We start from the raw sequence: 18,745 nt of genomic DNA, 5'->3' as shown, positions 1-18,745 counted from the left end.
GCCATAGTATTCAAAACAGCTTAGTACTGGCACAAGAATGGAACTGGGGACCAATAGAATAGAACTGAAGACCAGAAATGAACCCACAGACATATAGCCACCTAATCTTCAACAAAGCAGCCATAAAAATTAGAATGGAAGAAAGACAGCCACTTCAGTAAATGGTGCTAACAAAATTGAGTAATCACCTGTAGAACACTAAATCTAGATCCTTAAATATCACCCTACACCAGAGGCAACTTCAAATGGATCAGACACTCAGAAAACATTACAGGAAGGAACAGGAGAAACTTGGCACAGGCTCAAATTTTCTTAATAGATACACAGAAACACAAGAAATCAAAGAAATTTTGGACAAATGAGATTGAATGAAGCTGCAGAGCTTCTGCATGGCAAAGAACATAGCTAGCAAGATGAATAGAAAGCACACGGATTGGGATATCTTCACTAGGTATACAAGGGACAAGGGTCCCATATCTATACTATGACCCATTGCAACAATGAGATGTAGAAGATGCTATGTCGAAAATAAACTTTACAGTTTAGGCCGAGGGAGGGGAGGGAATGTAGTTGTGGAGATGGGAGGGAAGGGAGGGTAGGGGGAAAACTAACGAAGAGGCAAGAATGCTTGATAAGAAATGTACTCATTACCGTGCTCATGTGATTGTAAAATCTCCGTACAGTATTTTCACAAGAAAAAACTTCTTTAAAAAATATAAAATAAAAATAAAATATACTTAGAATTAAAATCATTAAATCCCTAACAACAAATCCACGAAGAAACAACTGCCCGATAAATAAGTGGGCTAAAGACTTAAAGAGAAACTTCTCTGAAAAGGAAATAAGAATGGCCAATAGACACATGAAGAAATGCTCAACCTCTCTACTCATAAAAGAAATACAAATCAAAACAATATTGAGCTTCCACCTCACCCCAGTTAGAAAGGCTATAATCAAGCAATCTAATAACAACAGATGCAGGAGGGGATGTGGACAAAAGGGAACTCTACTGCATTGTTGGTGGTAGTGCAAACTTTTTCAAACACTTTGAAAAGCAATATGGAGGTTCCTCAAAAGACTCCCATAGAGCTCCTCTATGATGCTTCAATCCCACATTTGGGCATTTACCCAAATGATCACAAACAGGGCCATACCAAGGCTTCCAGGACAACTATGTTTATCACAGCATTATTTTCTAAGATATGAAACTAATGCAAATGCCCCTCAATAGATTAATGGATAAAGAAAATATGATATATATGTATATATGCATATATATGTATCTATATATAGACACACATATATAGATATGCATCTATATAGATGCATATATGTATCTATATGTATATATACAGATATACTATAGAGATATAGATATAGATATAAAGTGGAATTTTATGCCTCTATCAGAAAGAATGGCATTGACCCATTTATTGGGAAATGGAAAGACTTGAAAAAATTATATTTTGAAGTAAGCCAGGCCCAAAGAGACATAGGTCTTCACACTCACAAAATTCCTGTATTAATCTATGGTTTCTCTCCTCTCGCTCGCAGGCTCACACTGAGTCCTTTTCATGTTTTCATTCTTTTCATTCACCATGTTGACCAGTAGTATTTGTAGAGCCTTTTGGGATCTCTCCTCTGGATTATTCATTAACTGTTCTGTCACCTGATTATCCTGAGTGGGAGTTGACATACTAATCTCAAAGAGGAAAATAGTTTTGACAGAATGATAGGAGAGGAATAGAAAAAAAAAAAAACAAGAAAGTATGGAAAAACAAAAATTTAAATTTAAGAAGTAAAAAACTAAAAATTATGTAAGTTTAAAGAAATGATATTGAGAAAAGAAAGGATAGGATGAAAGGAGAGCAGGGATAGAAAGGAAACATTAAACACTAAAAAATAAAAATTCTTAAAATTGGAATACTTGAAAATTATATAGATATGAAGAGATAATACTGCTTTTAAAGCAGTTAAGTCTTAGCAGTTGTGAATTGAGTAATAAATTTCTGGATTAAGTATGTACACAATGGGGCATAAGGTCTAATAATCGATGGATGACAGGTATATACCTGGGGATGAGCAGAACAGCAATTAACTCATGCAAAAAAGAAAGAGAGGAAAAAAGGAAACAAAAATAATTACCAAAAGGTTAAAAGTGGTTCTCAAAAAAGCACAGAAACACACACACACACACACACACACATACACCTAAAATAATTTCTTTTTTTTTTTTTTGGTTCAGTCATGGGGCCTGAACTCTGAGCCTGGGCAGTGTCTCTCAGCTCTTCAGCTCAAGGCTATCACTCTACCACGTGAGCTACAGCTCCATTTCTGACTTTTTTTTTTTGTTTTTGCTTATGTGGTGCTAAGGAATTGAATCCAGGGCCTCATGCATGCAAGGCAAGTGCTCTACCACTAAGCCACCTTCCAAGCCTAACTAAAATAAAAATTATGAGAGAAAAAATAATAGAAAAAATTTTTAATCAAAATAAAAAAGGTAGAAAAAAGAGTTCTTCGATTTGGGTGGGGGGAATAGGGCAGCAAAGATTGTTTTTTTCCCCCAGTCTCTTGGTGGAGTTTCTGGTCTGCTTGTGGTGTTTAGCCTTCCTGTGGCTTGATTGGTTTCTTAAGTCAGTTTGTTTGAGCAGGCAGAAAAGTACTCTGTGATACCCAGAATTTTGAGATCCTCCTCCCAGGCTAGTGGAGTGGAAGGGAGATCAGCTTTGAGTATCACAAAAGAAGGAGATGGCTCTTTCCCTGATTTGGAGGTGCTGTGATGAGGTTAGGTTCTGGGAAGAGTTGAGGCCTTTCAGCAAACAGTAGCTTTTCTGAGGGCCTGACTTCTGAGACACTCACAGAGCCCAGCCTGCAGTCATTCTCAGGGTTTATGTTTACTGAATTTCAATTGTTTGTCCAGGCTACTATAGGGAGGGGCAGCCTCTGGCTCAGTTTACCCACTGAAGAAAGTCACTCCTCTGGAGTGGGAGCTCTCTCTGCCTGGGTGGGGTGACATTCCCCAGGGTGGATCTGAGCCTGGAAGTTCAGTTCAGGCTCCTGTGACCTACTAAATGACTTTTTTGTTTTCTTCCAAGCTTTGAGTTGGAGCTAGCTGCTCACATGGGCCTTTGTCAGTATCAAAGTTGGAGATCTCTGGTGGGGGGGATGGGCATCCTTCCCTCCTCTGCTCCCTGAGAAGGAGTGAGGATGTCAGGGTTCTACTCATGCTAGAGTCTTAGTTCCTAGATTTTCTCTGGTCTGCAATCTGCAGGATGAAGATACTTGCTGCTTGTCAGTTTTTGCTGGTGATGAGTAGAATCCGCTCTCCCACCATGTCGGGCGCCTTTATCCTGGACTCTCTCTGTTGGTATGGCAGCTCTGGCCACTGTCGCTGACATTGCTGCCTCCACACCTGGAGCTGCCAGCAAGTGCTCAGATCTGCCTCCTTGCCTGAGTTTTCCAATTTTGGCCAAACTTTCTGTACTGTGATGGCACACTTGGTGTGATTCTCTAGCCTAGGACTCTTCACTGGAACACTAAAACTGCTTTCTATGCATGAGTTTGTTTAGACTCCAGATTTTCCACCATCTTCCTCAGATTCTAAATCTGGAGTCTTTTGCTACTACAGCCACGATTACCACAACCCCAAACTGAGTTGTGTTGCTTCCTCCAGCCAGGAGAGAGAGTCACGGGGATGCGGAGGCTAGGTTCTTTGGCCACTGCTGCGGCCACTGCTCTGCCTTGGCTGCCGCTGCCACCCCAGCCTGGGTGGGTCACTAATGCAGGCCAGTGGACGCAGGTTCTGTGCCCTGCAGCGAACCTGAGGTTGCCCTGGGCAAGGCCCAATGCTTACAAGGGCTGGTGCAGAAAGGTGCTTTGCTGACTGCAAGCTTGGAGACTTTTGAAACTACCAGCACAATTACTCAAGCCCCAAACTGAGTTGGGTTTCTTTCACAGGCTGAGAGAGAGCGGCACAAGGCTGAGGAGTCTAGGGTCCATCGCTGCTGCCCCCTCCAATGCCCTGCCTCGGCTGCTGCTGCCACCTCAGGCTGGGTTGGGCCACTTATACCGGCCAGTGCAAGGAGGTTCTGTGCCACACAGAGAGTCTACGGTTGCCCCAGACTGGGCGCATGGGAGCCAGTGCAAAAAGGTGCTGTGTGGCTCTGACAGCATATGTTTCTTTTCTGCTGCTACTGCTGTTACCTCTGCCCTGGACTGGGCTGGGCTGTTCCTGCAGGCCGATGTGGAGAGACTGTGAATGAGCACCTGGGGTGGTTCGTCGCCACTGTCACTGCCACCACCACTGCTGCTGCTGCTGTTGCTGGCTGCCATTCAGGGCAAAACTGTCTGCCTGTGCTGAGGCACTATGTCTTTGGGGAGTCTTTGTGCAGGTTCGGCATTCCAGGTGTTCTGCATGTATTATCCAGGTTCGCACTGGCCCTGGGGAATCTTCCCAGAGCTTTGGGATGCTTGCAGCTCTGCGGTTCCTGGCCCCGAGCCCTGCCACTCGACATGGAGCCCACTGACAGTAAGGGGTGGGGGAAGGGTCTTCCTACTTTACTGTCCTTGTGTAAGTTCTGGAGTTTTTCCTTTTTATTTTTTTCACTTTCCTGTATCTCTCTGTGTAAGTGCCTTTTTGTTGTTGTTGGTCTTTTGAAGAAATGGAACATTAAAACCTGAACTCTCTATTTGGTTGGAGAGAGCTGTGATGTTTCCCTACTGTTCTGTCGCCATCTTGGACTCCTCTCAATTTCGTTAATACACATTTTTTATTGTTATTGTAAAAGTGATAGACAAATGGGTTACAATTATGTAAGACAGATACTGAAACACTTATTTTAACTGCAGGTGGCTCATGCCTGTAATCCTAGCTACTCAGAAGGCTGAGATCTGAAGATCGTGGTTCAAAGCCAGCCTGGGCAGGAAAGCCTGTGAGACACTTATCTCCAACTAACCACCAGAAATCCAGAAATGCTGCTGTGGCTCACTTGGTAGAGCACTAGCCTCGAACTGAAGAGTTCAGGGATAGCACACAGGCTCAGAGTTGAAGCCCCACAACTGGCAAAACAAACAAACAAACAAACAAGCACCACTCCGGAGCCCCTAAGTTCAGTAGTCTTCCCAGGTTCAAACTCAAAATTAGGTATTTTCACTCTATCTCTCCTCTTTTGGAACTAAAAGTTTCTCCTATTCCAAAGCAGAACACAATATTACAACAAGCCTGAACACAGAGCCCTGTATTGCACAGAGTTTGAAAGTTCACAAATAAAGATAGGTGTTTGCACTACAGCTGTACTTTTTAGGTAATAAAAGTACATCCAATTCCACATCAGAACACAATTTTAAGACAAGCAGCAACCCAGAGCCCTTTGTTGCATAGATTTTGGAGGTTCACAGTCAAGGATAGGTATTTTCAATCTATCTCACTTTATTGGATATGTAAATAGGCCCATTATCAACATGGAGCACAGTTTTAAGACAAATCCAACCCTGGGCCAAGTATTTACACTGATTTTACATAGATAGCTATTCCCCTATTTATTGTGTTTCAGTGGGTATTATATATAGTTCTAATCAATTAACAAGTGTGTTATGAGGTTTAAAGCGATTTGGACCAAAAAGATATCAATATGAGCCACTTTGGTTTGTCTCATTGATTACAGATTTCGTCTAGCTTAATGTCTCACAACTGGAGAGCAAGAGAGTAAAGATAACAAAGAAAGAGTGAAGGACCAGGAATAATGGAAAATGGGTTGAGGCAAAATTAGAGCAAAAACTGAGAAATGTAAACAAAATTAGTAGGAGAAAATGAGAGTAGAGTCATGTAGAGAAGAAATGACACATAGGGAAGAATATTAGGACTTACATTCAAAGTAAGAAAAAAAGAAGAAACAGAAACAGGAGAAAAAAGGAAAAAATTTTAAAAGAACAAATAAAGAGAAAAAGTTTAATGATATGAAGTAATAATACTAAAGTTAAAAATATTAAGAATGTGCAGTAGAGAATTGGGTAATCAACTTATATTCAAAAGCAAGTACAGACACAGTTAAGGAGAAAGCCCAGTAATCACCATAGGCTGTATTTCCAGGAATGAACAGAACAGCAATTAGGAAGAGAAAACCAAATGGGCTTTTATAAAAAGAAAACACAAAAAATCAAATCAAAAACAAAAAAAACAGGAAACAGAAAGGAAAATGAATTAACAAAAAGTGAGAATAATTTAAAAGCAAGAAAAATTAAACATAGGTAAATATATGTGTGTGTGCGTATATATATATATATATGTATATAATTATGATAAGGAGGAAAAAACAATATTTATTTGGGGAATCTTGTGTCTACCCTGAGTCCTCTTTTTTTTTTAATTTAATTTTATTTTATTTTTGAACATACTGTACAGAGGAGTTACAATTACATGGGCAGGATAATGCGTACATTTCTTACCAAGCATTGGAGCCTCCTCCTTTGTTTAACCTTCACATCCCTTCCCAGCCTCTCCCCTCCCCCCCATCCCAATCCTATTCCTTCCTCCCTCCCCCCCCTCCCACACCGACATTGTAAAGCTCGTTTTGGACATGACAACTTGTACTTCTCATTGTTGCAACAGGTCAACCTGTATCCTTATAGAACTGGTTTTTCCCCATCTCCTCCACAAGTTATACTGACATCAAATATAGTGAAAGCAGGGGTTATACTGTGGAGGAGGGACATACAAAGCAACAAAGAGATAATCTTATAAATGCGTTACAAACACATGCATGAATGAAAAAAACATTAAAATACACATCTAAGGGTTCATTTTCCTGACATCACATTATCTGACCTTTTCCGCTTGACTCATACATATACTAGATATTACAAATAAGGGAAACCATGGGACCTATGTTCCTTTGGGCCTGGCTTACTTCACTTAATATAATTTTTTCCAAGTTTTTTCATTTCCTAACAAATGGGGCAATGTCATTCTTTCTGATGGAGGCATAGAATTCCATTGTGTATATAGACCACATTTTCTTGATCCATTCATCTACTGAGGGGCATCTGGGTTGGTTCCATATCTTAGCTATGGTGAATAATGCTGCAATAAACATAGTTGTGCTGGTAGCTTTAGTGTGGTCTTGTTTGTAAACATTTGGGTAAATGCCCAAAAGTGGGATTGCTGGGTCATAGGGGAGTTCTATATGAAGTCTTTTGAGGAACCTCCATACAGCTTTCCAAAGTGGTTGAACAAGTTTACATTCCCACCAACAATGAAGTAAAGTTCCTTTCTGTCCACATCCCCTCCAGCATCTGTTGTTGTTAGAGTTCTTGATTTTTGCCGTTCTAACTGGAGTGAGGTGATATCTCAATGTTGTTTTGATTTGCATTTCTTTTATGGCTAGGGATGTTGAACATTTCTTCATGTGTCTATTGGCCATCCTTCTTTCTTCTTCAGAGAAGTTTCTCTTTAAGTCTTTCGCCCACTTATTTATTGGGCAGTTGTTTCTTTGAGGATTTGTTGTTGGGGGTTCAATTTTTTGAGTTCCAAGTATATTTTAGATATGAGACCCTTGTCCGTTGTATGGCTAGTAAAGATCTTCTCCCAATCCGTGGGCTTTCTATTGATCTTGCTAGCTATGTCATTTGCCCTGCAGAAGGTCTGCAACTTTATGCAATCCCATTTGCCCAACCTTTCTTTGATTTGTTGTGTTTCCGAGTCTCTATTCAGAAAATTTCGGCCTGAGCCAAGGAGACCTAGGGTTTCTCCTATTCCATCCTGTAATGTTTTCAGAGTGTCTGCTTTGAGTTCAAGGTCTTTGATCCATTTGGAGTTGATTCTGGTGCAGGGTGATATATAAGGATCTAACTTTAGTTTTCTACATGTAGTTAACCAATTTTGCCAGCACCATTTACTGAAGAGCCTGTCTTTCTTCCATTCTATTGTTTTAGCTTTCTTATCAAAGATTAGATGGCTATAGGTCTGTAGGTTCATTTCTGGGTTTTCAATTCTATTCCATTGGTCCTGAGGTCTGTTCTTATGCCAATACCAAGCTGTTTTGATTACTATGGCTTTATAGTAGAGTTTGAAGTTTGGTATTGAGATTCCTCCAGCAGTGTTCTTTCCGTTGAGGAGCTTTTTGCTATTCGTGGTCTTTTATTGTTCCATATGAATTTTTGGATTGCCTCTTCTATTTCCTTGAAGAATGAGGTTGGTATTTTGATAGGAATTGCGTTGAATTTGTAGATAGCCTTGGGAAGAATTGCCATTTTCACCATGTTAATCTTTCCAATCCAGGAGCATGGGAGGTTTTGCCATTTTTTAAGTTCTGTGTTGATTTCCTTTTTTAAGATTTTAAAGTTTTCATCATAGAGGTCATTCACTTCTTTAGTTAAGTTAATTCCTAGGTATTTTATTTTTTGTGGGGCTATTACAAATGGAGTTGTTTTCCTAATTTCAGCCACACTTTTCACATTGTTGGCATACAGAAAAGCCATTGATTTTGGGGGGTTAATTTTATAACCTGCTACTTTGCCAAAGTTTTGAATCAGTTTGAGTAATTTGGGAGTGGATTCTATGGGATTCTTTAAATACAAGATCATGTAATCTGCAAAGAGGGAGAGTTTTCTTTTTCTTTCCCTATTTGGATCCCCTTTATGTCTGCATCTAGTCTTATTGCTGTAGCTAGGCATTCTAATACTAGATTGAAGAGAAGTGGAGAGAGTGGGCATCCTTGTCTTGTTCCTGAGTTAAGAGGAAATGGCTTTAGTTTTTCACCATTGAGTATAATGCTGGCTGTAGTTTTGTCATATACAGCCTTTATTGTATTGAGGAATGTTCCATGGATTCCTAATTTTTCCAAAACATTCATCATGAATTGTGTTGGATCTTGTAAAATGTTTTTTTTTCTGCATCTATTGAGATAACCATGTGGTTCTTATTCTTGCTCCTGTTGATGTGATGAATATTAATTGCTTTGCGTATATTGAACCAGCTTTGCATCCCTGAAATGAATCCTGTTTGATCATGGTGTATGATTTTTTGGATGAATTGTTAAAGTCGATTGGCTAAAATTTTGTTGAGAAGAAATGGGTCTATAGTTCTCTTTCTTTGATGAGTCCCTGCCTGGTTTTGGGATGAAGGTTATGATGGCTTCATAGAATGTGTTCGGTAGTGAGCTTTCTCATTCAATTTCATTGAAGAGTTGGAGGAGTATTGGTGGGAGCTCTGCTTTGAAGGCCTTGTAAAATTCCACTGTAAAACCATCTAGTCCTGGAGTTTTCTTAGCTGGGAGGTCTCTTATTGCTGTTTCTATTTCAATGCTTGATATGGGCCTGTTAAGCTGGTTTAACTCATCTTGGTTTAGTTTTGGCATGTCAATATTTGCTAGGAAAAGGTCCATTTCTGTCAAGTTCTCAAACTTATTAGCATAAAGTTTTGAGAAGTATTCCCTTATAATGTTCTGAATCTTGGTTGTTTCCGTGGAGATGTTTCCATTCTCATCTCTGAGTTTATTAATTTGGGTGTGTTCTCTCCTTTTTCTGATAAGATTTGCTAAGGGTCTGCAAATTTTGTTAATGTTTTCGAAGAACCAACTCTTTGTTTTGTTGATTCTTTCTAGTTTTTTTGGATTCTAATTCATTTAATTCTGATTTAATTTTGATTATTTCTTTCCGTCTACTGGATTGGGGTTTATCTTGCTGCTCTTTTTCAAGGAGGTTTAGATGTGTCATTAAATTGCTAGTTTCAGATCTCTCCAATTTGTTGATGTAGGAGCTCAGAGCTATAAACTTGCCTCTGAGTACTGCCTTTCCTGTGTCCCAGAGGAACTGGTAATTTGTGTGTTCATTTTTGTTGAATAGCATGAACATTTGAATTTCCTTTCTAATCTCTTCCATGACCCACTCTTGATTCAGCAGTGTGTTGTTCAGCCTCCATGTGATACCAGACTTTCTTTGGTGGCTTTTGGTGTTGAGTTCTAATTTTATTCCCTTGTGGTCAGAGAGAATGCAAGGTATAACTTCAATGTTTCTGAATTTAGACAAGTTTGCTTTGTGGCCTAAAATGTGGTCTATTTTAGAAAACGTTCCATGTGCTGCTGAGAAAAATGTGTATTCTGATCCTGCTGGGTGAAATGTTTGGTAGATGTCTGTTAAGTCTAGTTGATCTATGCAGCTGTTTAGATGTGCGGTTTCTCTGTTGAGTTTTTGCCGAGTTGATCTATCTAGTGGGGAGAGTGGTGTGTTAAAATCCCCAACAATTACTGTCTTTGGATCTATATGGGATTTGAGGGAAAGTAGTGTTTCTTGGATAAATTTGGGTGCTCCATTGTTTGGCAAATAGATATTTAGGATTGTAATATCCTCCTGAAGGAGAGATCCTTTAATTAGTATGTAGAGACCTTCTTTATCTCTTCTCACGAATTTTAATTTGAAGTCTATTTTATCTGATATTAGAATTGCAACTCCCGCCTGTTTATGGGGGCCTTTTGCTTGGTAGATTTTGTTCCAGCCTTTAACATTGAAAATGTGTTTGTTTTTATGGGCAAGATGTGACTCCTGCAGGCAGCAGATAGAAGGGTCTTGTTTTTTAATCCAACTAGAAAGTCTATGTCGCTTAATTGGAGAGTTCACTCCGTTAACTTTAAGAGATAGGACTGAGAGGTATTTGGGAGTTCCTGCCATGTTATCCACCTTCTTGGGGGCTGCGAAAACTGGGATCTTCCTATGGTTCTTGGATTCTCAGTTTGGGTGCAGTTTCTTGGCCTTTGTTGCAGTCTTGTTGGTTTTCTATATGAAGGACATCATTAAGAATCTTTTGTAGGGCTGGTTTGGTGGAGATGTATTGTTTCAATTTTTCTTTGCTATGCAAGGTTTTTATTTGGCCTTCAGTTATGAAGGAGAGTTTAGCTGGGTACAGTATTCTTGGTTGATAGTGGTTTGCTTTTAGGGCATGGCTCTTCTTGCTTTGATTGTCTCTGCTGAGAAATCTGAGGTGATTCTAATCGTTTTCCCTTTATAGGTGATTACCCTTTTCTCCTTGACAGCTTTAAGGATCTTTTCCTTGGTCTGGTCTATTTGGGGTTCTAAAAGCTTCTTGTATCTGAATAAGCCTATCTTTTTGTATGTTTGGGAAGTTCTCTGCTAGGATCCTGTTAAACAAATTTCCTAGACCATTAACTTCTGTTTCTAGGTGCTCCTCTACACCCATTACCCTTAGATTAGGCCTTCTGATGGTGTCTTCCAGGTGTTGGATAGATCTATCATATTTCTTGGACTTGTCTTGGATGGTTGTATGTTCTTTCGCTATAATGTCTAGGCTGTCTTCAATCCCTGAGATTCGATCTTCTGCATGGTCTAACCTGCTGTCAAGACTCTCTACTTTGTTTTTTATCTCTTTTCCTTCTAATTGGTCAGCTTTGATGGCTTCAAGTTCTTTGTTGAAGCTCTGTTTTAGGTCTTGTATGAATTTCTTTACTTCCTTAATTTGGTGTTCCGTGTTTGTTCTCAAATCACTTAGTTGATTGGTTATGGTTTCTTTGGACTCCCATTCCTTCTGTTGGGTTCCATTCAGCATTCCCTTTCTGGTCTCCCTGACTTCCTTCAGCTCTTTGTTGATGGATTCCATGAATGCCTTTAGTGATCTTTGTGTATTCTCTACCTGGACTCTCAATTCCTGAATTACTCTTTGATTAGCTTCCTCCAATCTGTGGGATTCCTGCAGTTCTCTTTCTTCCCGTTCGTGGGATTCCTGCAGTTCTCTTTGAGTGTTCTTAGCCTGCTTACGCCATTCCTCCCTTTCTCTTTGAGTATTCTCAAGTTGTTCATGCAAATCCTGTATCAGTTTTTGAGTAGCTTCCTCACTCTTATGATATTCCTGTATAAACTTTTGGGATGCCTACTCTCTCTCCCTATCACGCTCATACAGAGTCCTTTGTAAGTTGTCAAACTTCTCGTTTATCATGTTTGCCACCAGTGTTTGTAGGGCTATTTGGAACTCTCCTCTGGGTTGTTCATTATCTGATCTGACCCCTGATTATCAAGATTGGGAATTGAGATACCTGAATTTGCCACTTTTCTTGTGTTTTTCCGGCTTACTCTGCCCATTTGAGATGAAAATAGCACCCGTTTTGTGCTAGAACACTATCTTAAGGCAACCATCAACCAACGTTTGCATTTATACAGTTAATAGTCTACAGATACAATCTAGTTCAACAGATACATCTATTCAACATCAAACAACTATATGTTAATGGGCTTCGAACCGCAGAGAAGAATTTGGAAAACCAGAAATTATTAGGGTTAGGGAGAGATGTGGGTAACAAATAGGAATAGATTGGTGTGGGGAGGCACAGGGAGAGTTAACTATGTCCTAATCTCAATGCAGGAAATAGGTTGGGTAGGATGCTGGCAGGCGCTCAGATGTGTCTTTTTGCCTTGGCTTCCCCTCTCTTGTCTAACTCTCTGTCCTGTGATGGCGCACTTGGTGTGCTTCTCTGGCTTAGGACTATTCACTGGAACTCTAAAACTGCTTTCTATGCGAGAGCTTTTTCAGATTCCAGCTTCTCCTCCGCCATCTTCCGGAAGTCTCTCCTGAGTCCTCTTTTTAGTCTCTTGATGGTGTACTTGATTTACTTGCAGTAGTCAGTTTTTCTTTTTGTTTGTTTGGTTCTACAAAACAGATTGGATGGGAAGAAATAAATTCTATACAGACTTGGAATCTTTGTAACCTTCTTTTCAGACTAATTTAGTGGCCACAAGATCTGCTTTTCATGTAATGCAGAGAGGAGATGGCTGGCTTCTGTAGGTTGTCGCTGAGAGTGACCTTGAATGTTTGGGATTGGGGTGGTTGGAATCAAGGGCTTTATCTGATGGGGGTAACACATTTTTGGCTCGCCCATTTTTGGCTCGCCCATTGTTAGGCCCAAGCTGGAAACTGGAGACACCATGGGCTTTTATAACCTGTCCCCCTTTTCTTAAAAGAATTTAGTGAGATTTTACAGATTTTTGGTTTTGTAATTCCTGTAGCTGGTTAAGCTGTAGGTTTGGCTGTTCCCTGCAGAGGAGGAGGGCTGCCTCTCTGGGCTCACCAGAGTTGTTCAGACCTGGCCCTGTGAGAAGTTTTCTCCTCCTGTATGGGGAAGCCTTCCTCAGAGTGGAGCTGACTCTCACAGGTCCAATTTCTTTGCCCTGATAAAAAATGGTGCCACAGTCGCTGTTCCTCAGCCTTAGTTATCTGCTGGTTATTATGGCAGGATTTATGCCAGTATCAAATATGGCGTTTTTCTCTGGTGGCAGTAGGGAGAGGGCCACCTTCCATAATCCTTTCTGTGGGAAGGAGTGGATGTCGTTTGTGGGATGCTCATAGTTTCCCTTGGCTTTTCAGACTGTCCTGATCTGCAATCCTCAGTGGCCAGCCGAATGTTGATTTCCACTCCTATTTATCCAGTTCCCACTAGAGGAAGGGAGAGATAAGCACTCTCAGGCCCTGGCACCTTTGTACCAGCTTTATCTGGCCACTCCTGAAGATGCCACTGGCAAGAGCTTGTACTCAAATATGTCTTCTCACGCAGACTGCCTGAATTTTTCCTCACTGGGAAGAATCTCTGTACTATGATGGCTCAATGGGTGTGATTTTCCAGTAATGGATTTTTCCCTGAAGTGTGAAAACTGGTTTCTTGGAGAGAGCTCAATTAGGTCCCACCTACACCTCTGTCATGTTCCAGCTGGCTCTTGAAGTTATTTGATATAACAAAAGTCAAATTAGTGTCATAATCTATTTGCTCCACTTTGAACTTACATAAAAATTGATGCTGAGGGAAACAATGAGCTATTTTCAATCTTCTACATGTACAGATATCTTTTTTGGACTTTTCTGCAATGAAACAACTCTTGAATATGTGTGTGTGTGTGTGTGTGTGTGTGTGTGTGTGTGTGTGTGTGTGTGTGTGTATGTGTGTGCACAGTAGGCACCTGTGTCAAACTCATTTTGACGTCTTCTGATCTGTACTGTTGGGTTTCTTGTTCTTCTTTGTTTTGGCAAGTACAATGTTCGCTTTGTACTAGGGCTCTATAGCATAATTTGAAGTATGAACTCCTGCATTACTCTTTATGCTCAAGATTTCTTTGGCTTAGTGAGGTCTGTTTTTCTATATCAGTATTAGGATTGAATTTTCTATTTCTATGATAAGTGACTTTGGGTTGTTAATAAGGATTTCTTTAAATATATATGTATAATACACAAATATATATATATATATATATATATAATTTTGAATGATGCAGATATTTTCACAATAATCCTTTTCCCAATCTATGCCCAATAGAGATTTTTTTCCTTCTATGTCTTCTGATTTTCATAAAATTATGGTTTTCTTTGTAGATCTCTTTTACTTCCTTGGTTACACTTATTCCTAGGTATTTAAGATACATTTCTTAGGTACTATTACGAATTTGATGGTTTCTTTGACTTCTTTCTCAGTCTGGTGATTGTTGGAGTATTGACTAATTTGCTGAATGGGTTTAACTTAAATTTGTGATTATTTGTCACAGTTCATTTTATTTCTTTCGAGTGACAATTTTAACCTAGTAGGTTGCTTTTGAGGGATATCACTGTAGAATTGACTCTATTAAGCACACATTTTCCAACAAGGATGCTCAGTACAATCTTCAATGAAAGTATTAGGGGTCTGAGCCCTAATTGTGGGAGCCTCACATAATTCTTACCAAGACTGTGATTTTACCTTCTCCCAAATCAAACATCAATTCACAATTTAATCTTCTCTTGTCCATTATTTCCCTCCTTGGAAGCTCCTGAGCTGTGGTTCTACCCAAAGCTAAAAGGAAAGCTTAGAGATTTAGCTGGCTCAATGTCCTGCCCACCTGAGGCTTCTCACCTTAATTTTACTAACAAATTATATGTAGATGTGTTCATTGTTTCTCTCCTAAGGTAAAGTCTTTTCATGAGTTTGTGCTGAAGCTTGTTAATATCTGGGAAATCAGAGAAGGCTATTGATTGAATCCAAGCTACTTTGCTTCCCACCCTCATGTTCTTACCCCTTCTGCTTTAAGTCATGTGTGAGACAGGCTATTTAAGTAGAGGATTCCCACAATGAAGACCAAAAGGTAATGTTACTCCATCCCAAGCCTACTGTGTCTCTTCCACTCTGTGAATTTGGAGGTTTTGATTTTGGTTTTGCTTTGTTTTGTCTATGTCCTCCACAGTGTTCTTGAGCTTTTTGGTCAATGTTAGTAATCTACCACTTTGAGCCAAAGTGCTATTTCCAGGTTTTTAGGTTGTTAATTGTAAATAAGTTGTTCAATGTCTTTCCTGTCTAGGCTGGCTTGAACTGAACTGCTCAGATCTCAGATTGGTGATTACCAAGTATTACAGACATAAGTCACCAACACCTAGCTTGCTCTGTGTATTTTTGAGATTAGTTTTCACTTATGGCAATGCAAAAAAAATGGATACATTTCCATCACAACTGTTATTATAAGCAAGCACCACTGTTGTGACTAATATCCACATAGAACTGCCCAGAAACTCTCATTTCCTCAATCTCTACCTCTTACAGAGCTGAAATCACAGATATCTAACATCTCACCCAAGCATGACATCCCAGAACCATTTTTTCTCATGCTGTATTCAGAGAAGTATTTTCATAGTCTCAACTAGGGTTATATGAGTTTCCCACTGGTTTTGGATTGGTGTTAATTTTTATACTCCTACAAAAATACACTGATATTTTCAGTGGAATAAAATTGAATGTATAGAAGCTCTCAGTAAAATAGCCACTTTTGCAAATTAAATTCTGCCAAACTGTGAGTGAAGGATGTTTTTCCACCTTCTTATATAGTGTCTTATATGATAGCTCTCTTGTTCATTGCAGACGTCTTTTGAGATCTTTAATTTGATTTTGAAGCCTCAGTATTAGTTTTTTTGAACCCACCATTTTAAGGGATATATGAAATTAATTTTGGACTCATGTTACTTTATTTCAATTGATTACAAAATGAAGTTTGGTCCAAATACACAAAAGAGATGTTATTTTCCCAACTCTAAGTAGATTGAATTTAACTTTTATTCTTGTATTTATTTTAAATTGTTACTAGTGTATATATTTAAAATGGGTTTCATTATGATAGTTTTATGAGCACATAAAGTTGTTTTTCTAAATGCCTTTGGACCCATTATATTTTATTTCCTCTAAAAATTTAACTGATTCTAATGGCTTCCATTATTTTATTTTCATTCATGAATATGATATCCCCAATGTTTGATAGAATATATGTAAACCCCTTTAAAGCAAAAATAATATCAGCAAAAAACATATGGCAATTGATTTCTATTATCACACACACACACACACACACACAGAGAGAGAGAGAGAGAGAGAGAGAGAGACAGAGGAAGAGAGAGAGAGAGAGAGAGAGAGAGAGAGAGAGAGAGAGAATAGGTAAACCATGACTCAAAGGCCAAATCCAGTCTACTTCTTATGAATAAATTATTATTGTAAAAAAAAACAAAAATCTTTCAAATGGCTGCATTTTCCTTGTTCCTTTCTTATCTCTGTTCTTCTACTTCTTTTTTCCGTGAACTTTTCCTTTGTATTCTATTTACTTTCTCCTTGGCTCCCATCTATCCAATCTTACTTCAACAAATCAATCCATCCTATGTATACATTCTTTTCATTTCTTCATTTAAGGGAAAACGTGTTGTGTAAGATCACTGAAATCCTAATTCAGAAAAAAAAATAGCAAATACTACAAAATACTAGGCAAAATCACTGTACTCACCTACTCTCCCAAATTTTCACATGACAATGAGGATTCTGCATTTTACTCAATAATATAAAATCAATTCTATTAATGAAATTCCTAAAAAATGAAACAATGTAGTCAAAAACTCAGTAGAAACTGATGAGTATTTTGATTATATCTTGACTGCCATACTGAGGGCAATTACATTTTCATTTTTTAAACATCATCCTCTCAATAAGAGAACAAGCAGACAATATTCTTTTGTGAAAATATTTTTATATTTTCAACTATTAATTTAATTTATAGAAAGCTATAGTGTATTTCATAGCCACATATTTATTACAAATGCAAATATGAGAAGAGATTTGAAGTCAGCCAGGAGCAAAGTGTACGAGATTCTTATTTCCAGTAAGAGGACTAACAGTTACAAATGCAACTGCAGATCAAGTGGTAAAGAAGCATTGAGAGAAGAGGTGAAGGACAGTATAGTTCCTGTTACAAGTATGCGTATATGAATTGAATAATTATCAGAAGGAACAAGAAAAGAACTCTTGAACAGACAAGAAATGAGTGCAATTGTGTCTATATCTCTTTAAAATATAATTATGTAAACATAATATAGAGCTCTCAAAATCAATCTATTTAAACCAATAAGTAAAGCTTGCCTTATCAATACTATGAAACGTGGAAAAAACTTTCTTGTTTTAATAAATGATGATATTACAAGAAATAACTATATATATAATATTCAAAATTCTTTGCATCAAATTAATGAAGAGATATTATCATCCATAAAATGAAGAGTATATTCAGGCAAGAAAGAGCTTACCATTGTGCATAAGACTTTAAACTTAGGAGAAAATTGAAAAAAACTTTTTCATTGTAAACTTCAATCAAAGTGCATTTTTGTAACATATACAAGTCATTCCCAAGTTATATGATGGAAGCAGTTTGAGAGAGAAAAGAAAGACAAAGATGGAGATGGAAAGAGACAAGGAGAAAGAGAGATCAGGCCAGAGAGAAAGGTCCCACAAAAGAGACTCAGGATAGTTTCAAAAGATGAACATGTGAGTAGAAATATACAAATATTGAACAAAACAAAATCTAAAGATATTAAACATGTAAATTTGTGAAGAGAAAAATATTAATGAATTGTATTTGAGGACTCTGCAACATGGTGGTGGGAAGACAGGATGTTAATAAACATAGTGATGTACAGGAGTTATTGAGAAAGACAAAGTTGATCTTACCAGACTAGCAGAAAAGCTATGTACATTTGACCATATAAGAAAATGCTAAGTGAAATAATGCCCAAGATAGGGACATAAGAGCTTTTTCAAATCTTTTTACTGTCATTTATAGTGTACTTCATGATGTTTTGGTTTCTTTTGTATGTTCTTTGCCCAAGGTATAACCTGTTTTCAATATAATTGATTGGAGTGCACTGCATCTTGCATACACATTTTTCTAATTTGAGGAAGGGAAAGGAAACAAAAAATGCGGAAACAAGGACAGAAGCTGACCCATTGTAACAATGAGATGTACAAGACACTATGTTGAAAATGAACTTTACAACTTGGAGGGGGAGGGCAGGGAACAGGTAAGGACATGGAGCTGAAGGAAGGGTAGGGGAAAACAAAGGAAGTATTAAAGATGCTCAATATGAAATGTACTCATTACCTTACTCATGAAATTATAAACACTCTCTAGAGTACATTTACAATTAAAATAAGCATATAAAATACAATAGAGAAAAGACTTTAGGAAGAGGGGATAATATAATTAAGTGCAGATTAAATAGAAAGAACCAAGATATACAAGCAAAATTCCAGTGTAAATTGTGATTATCATCACTTGTGACTACCATTGATAGGAAATATACAGTACAGCCTTACCCTTTGAAGTAAAAATTCTATAATGTAAACTATGACAAGAAGAGATAATTACTATAACTAGAGATTTAGATCACACCTCCTGTGTACTAATCAAACCTAGGTACTTAATA

General features: G+C 38.3%; 1 protein-coding gene across 1 annotated transcript in view; it reads right to left on the bottom strand.

Moving 5' to 3' along the window:
- The window catches only part of LOC138813688 (vomeronasal type-2 receptor 116-like), a 29,956-nt gene extending 25,624 nt beyond the window's left edge, over window positions 1-4,332 (bottom strand). Inside the window, exon 1 of the mRNA XM_070002075.1 lies at window positions 4,070-4,332. Coding sequence (XP_069858176.1) covers window positions 4,070-4,332 — 263 coding nt within the window. The remainder of the gene's footprint in view (window positions 1-4,069) is intronic.
- Between the last annotated feature and the right edge of the window lie 14,413 nt (window positions 4,333-18,745).

Source organism: Dipodomys merriami, unplaced genomic scaffold (assembly GCF_024711535.1).
Source record: "Dipodomys merriami isolate MVZ:Mamm:240054 unplaced genomic scaffold, mDipMer1.0.p SCAF_6, whole genome shotgun sequence".
In the NCBI taxonomy this organism is placed as follows: domain Eukaryota; kingdom Metazoa; phylum Chordata; class Mammalia; order Rodentia; family Heteromyidae; genus Dipodomys; species Dipodomys merriami.
This window is presented reverse-complemented; position numbering and strand designations above follow the sequence as displayed.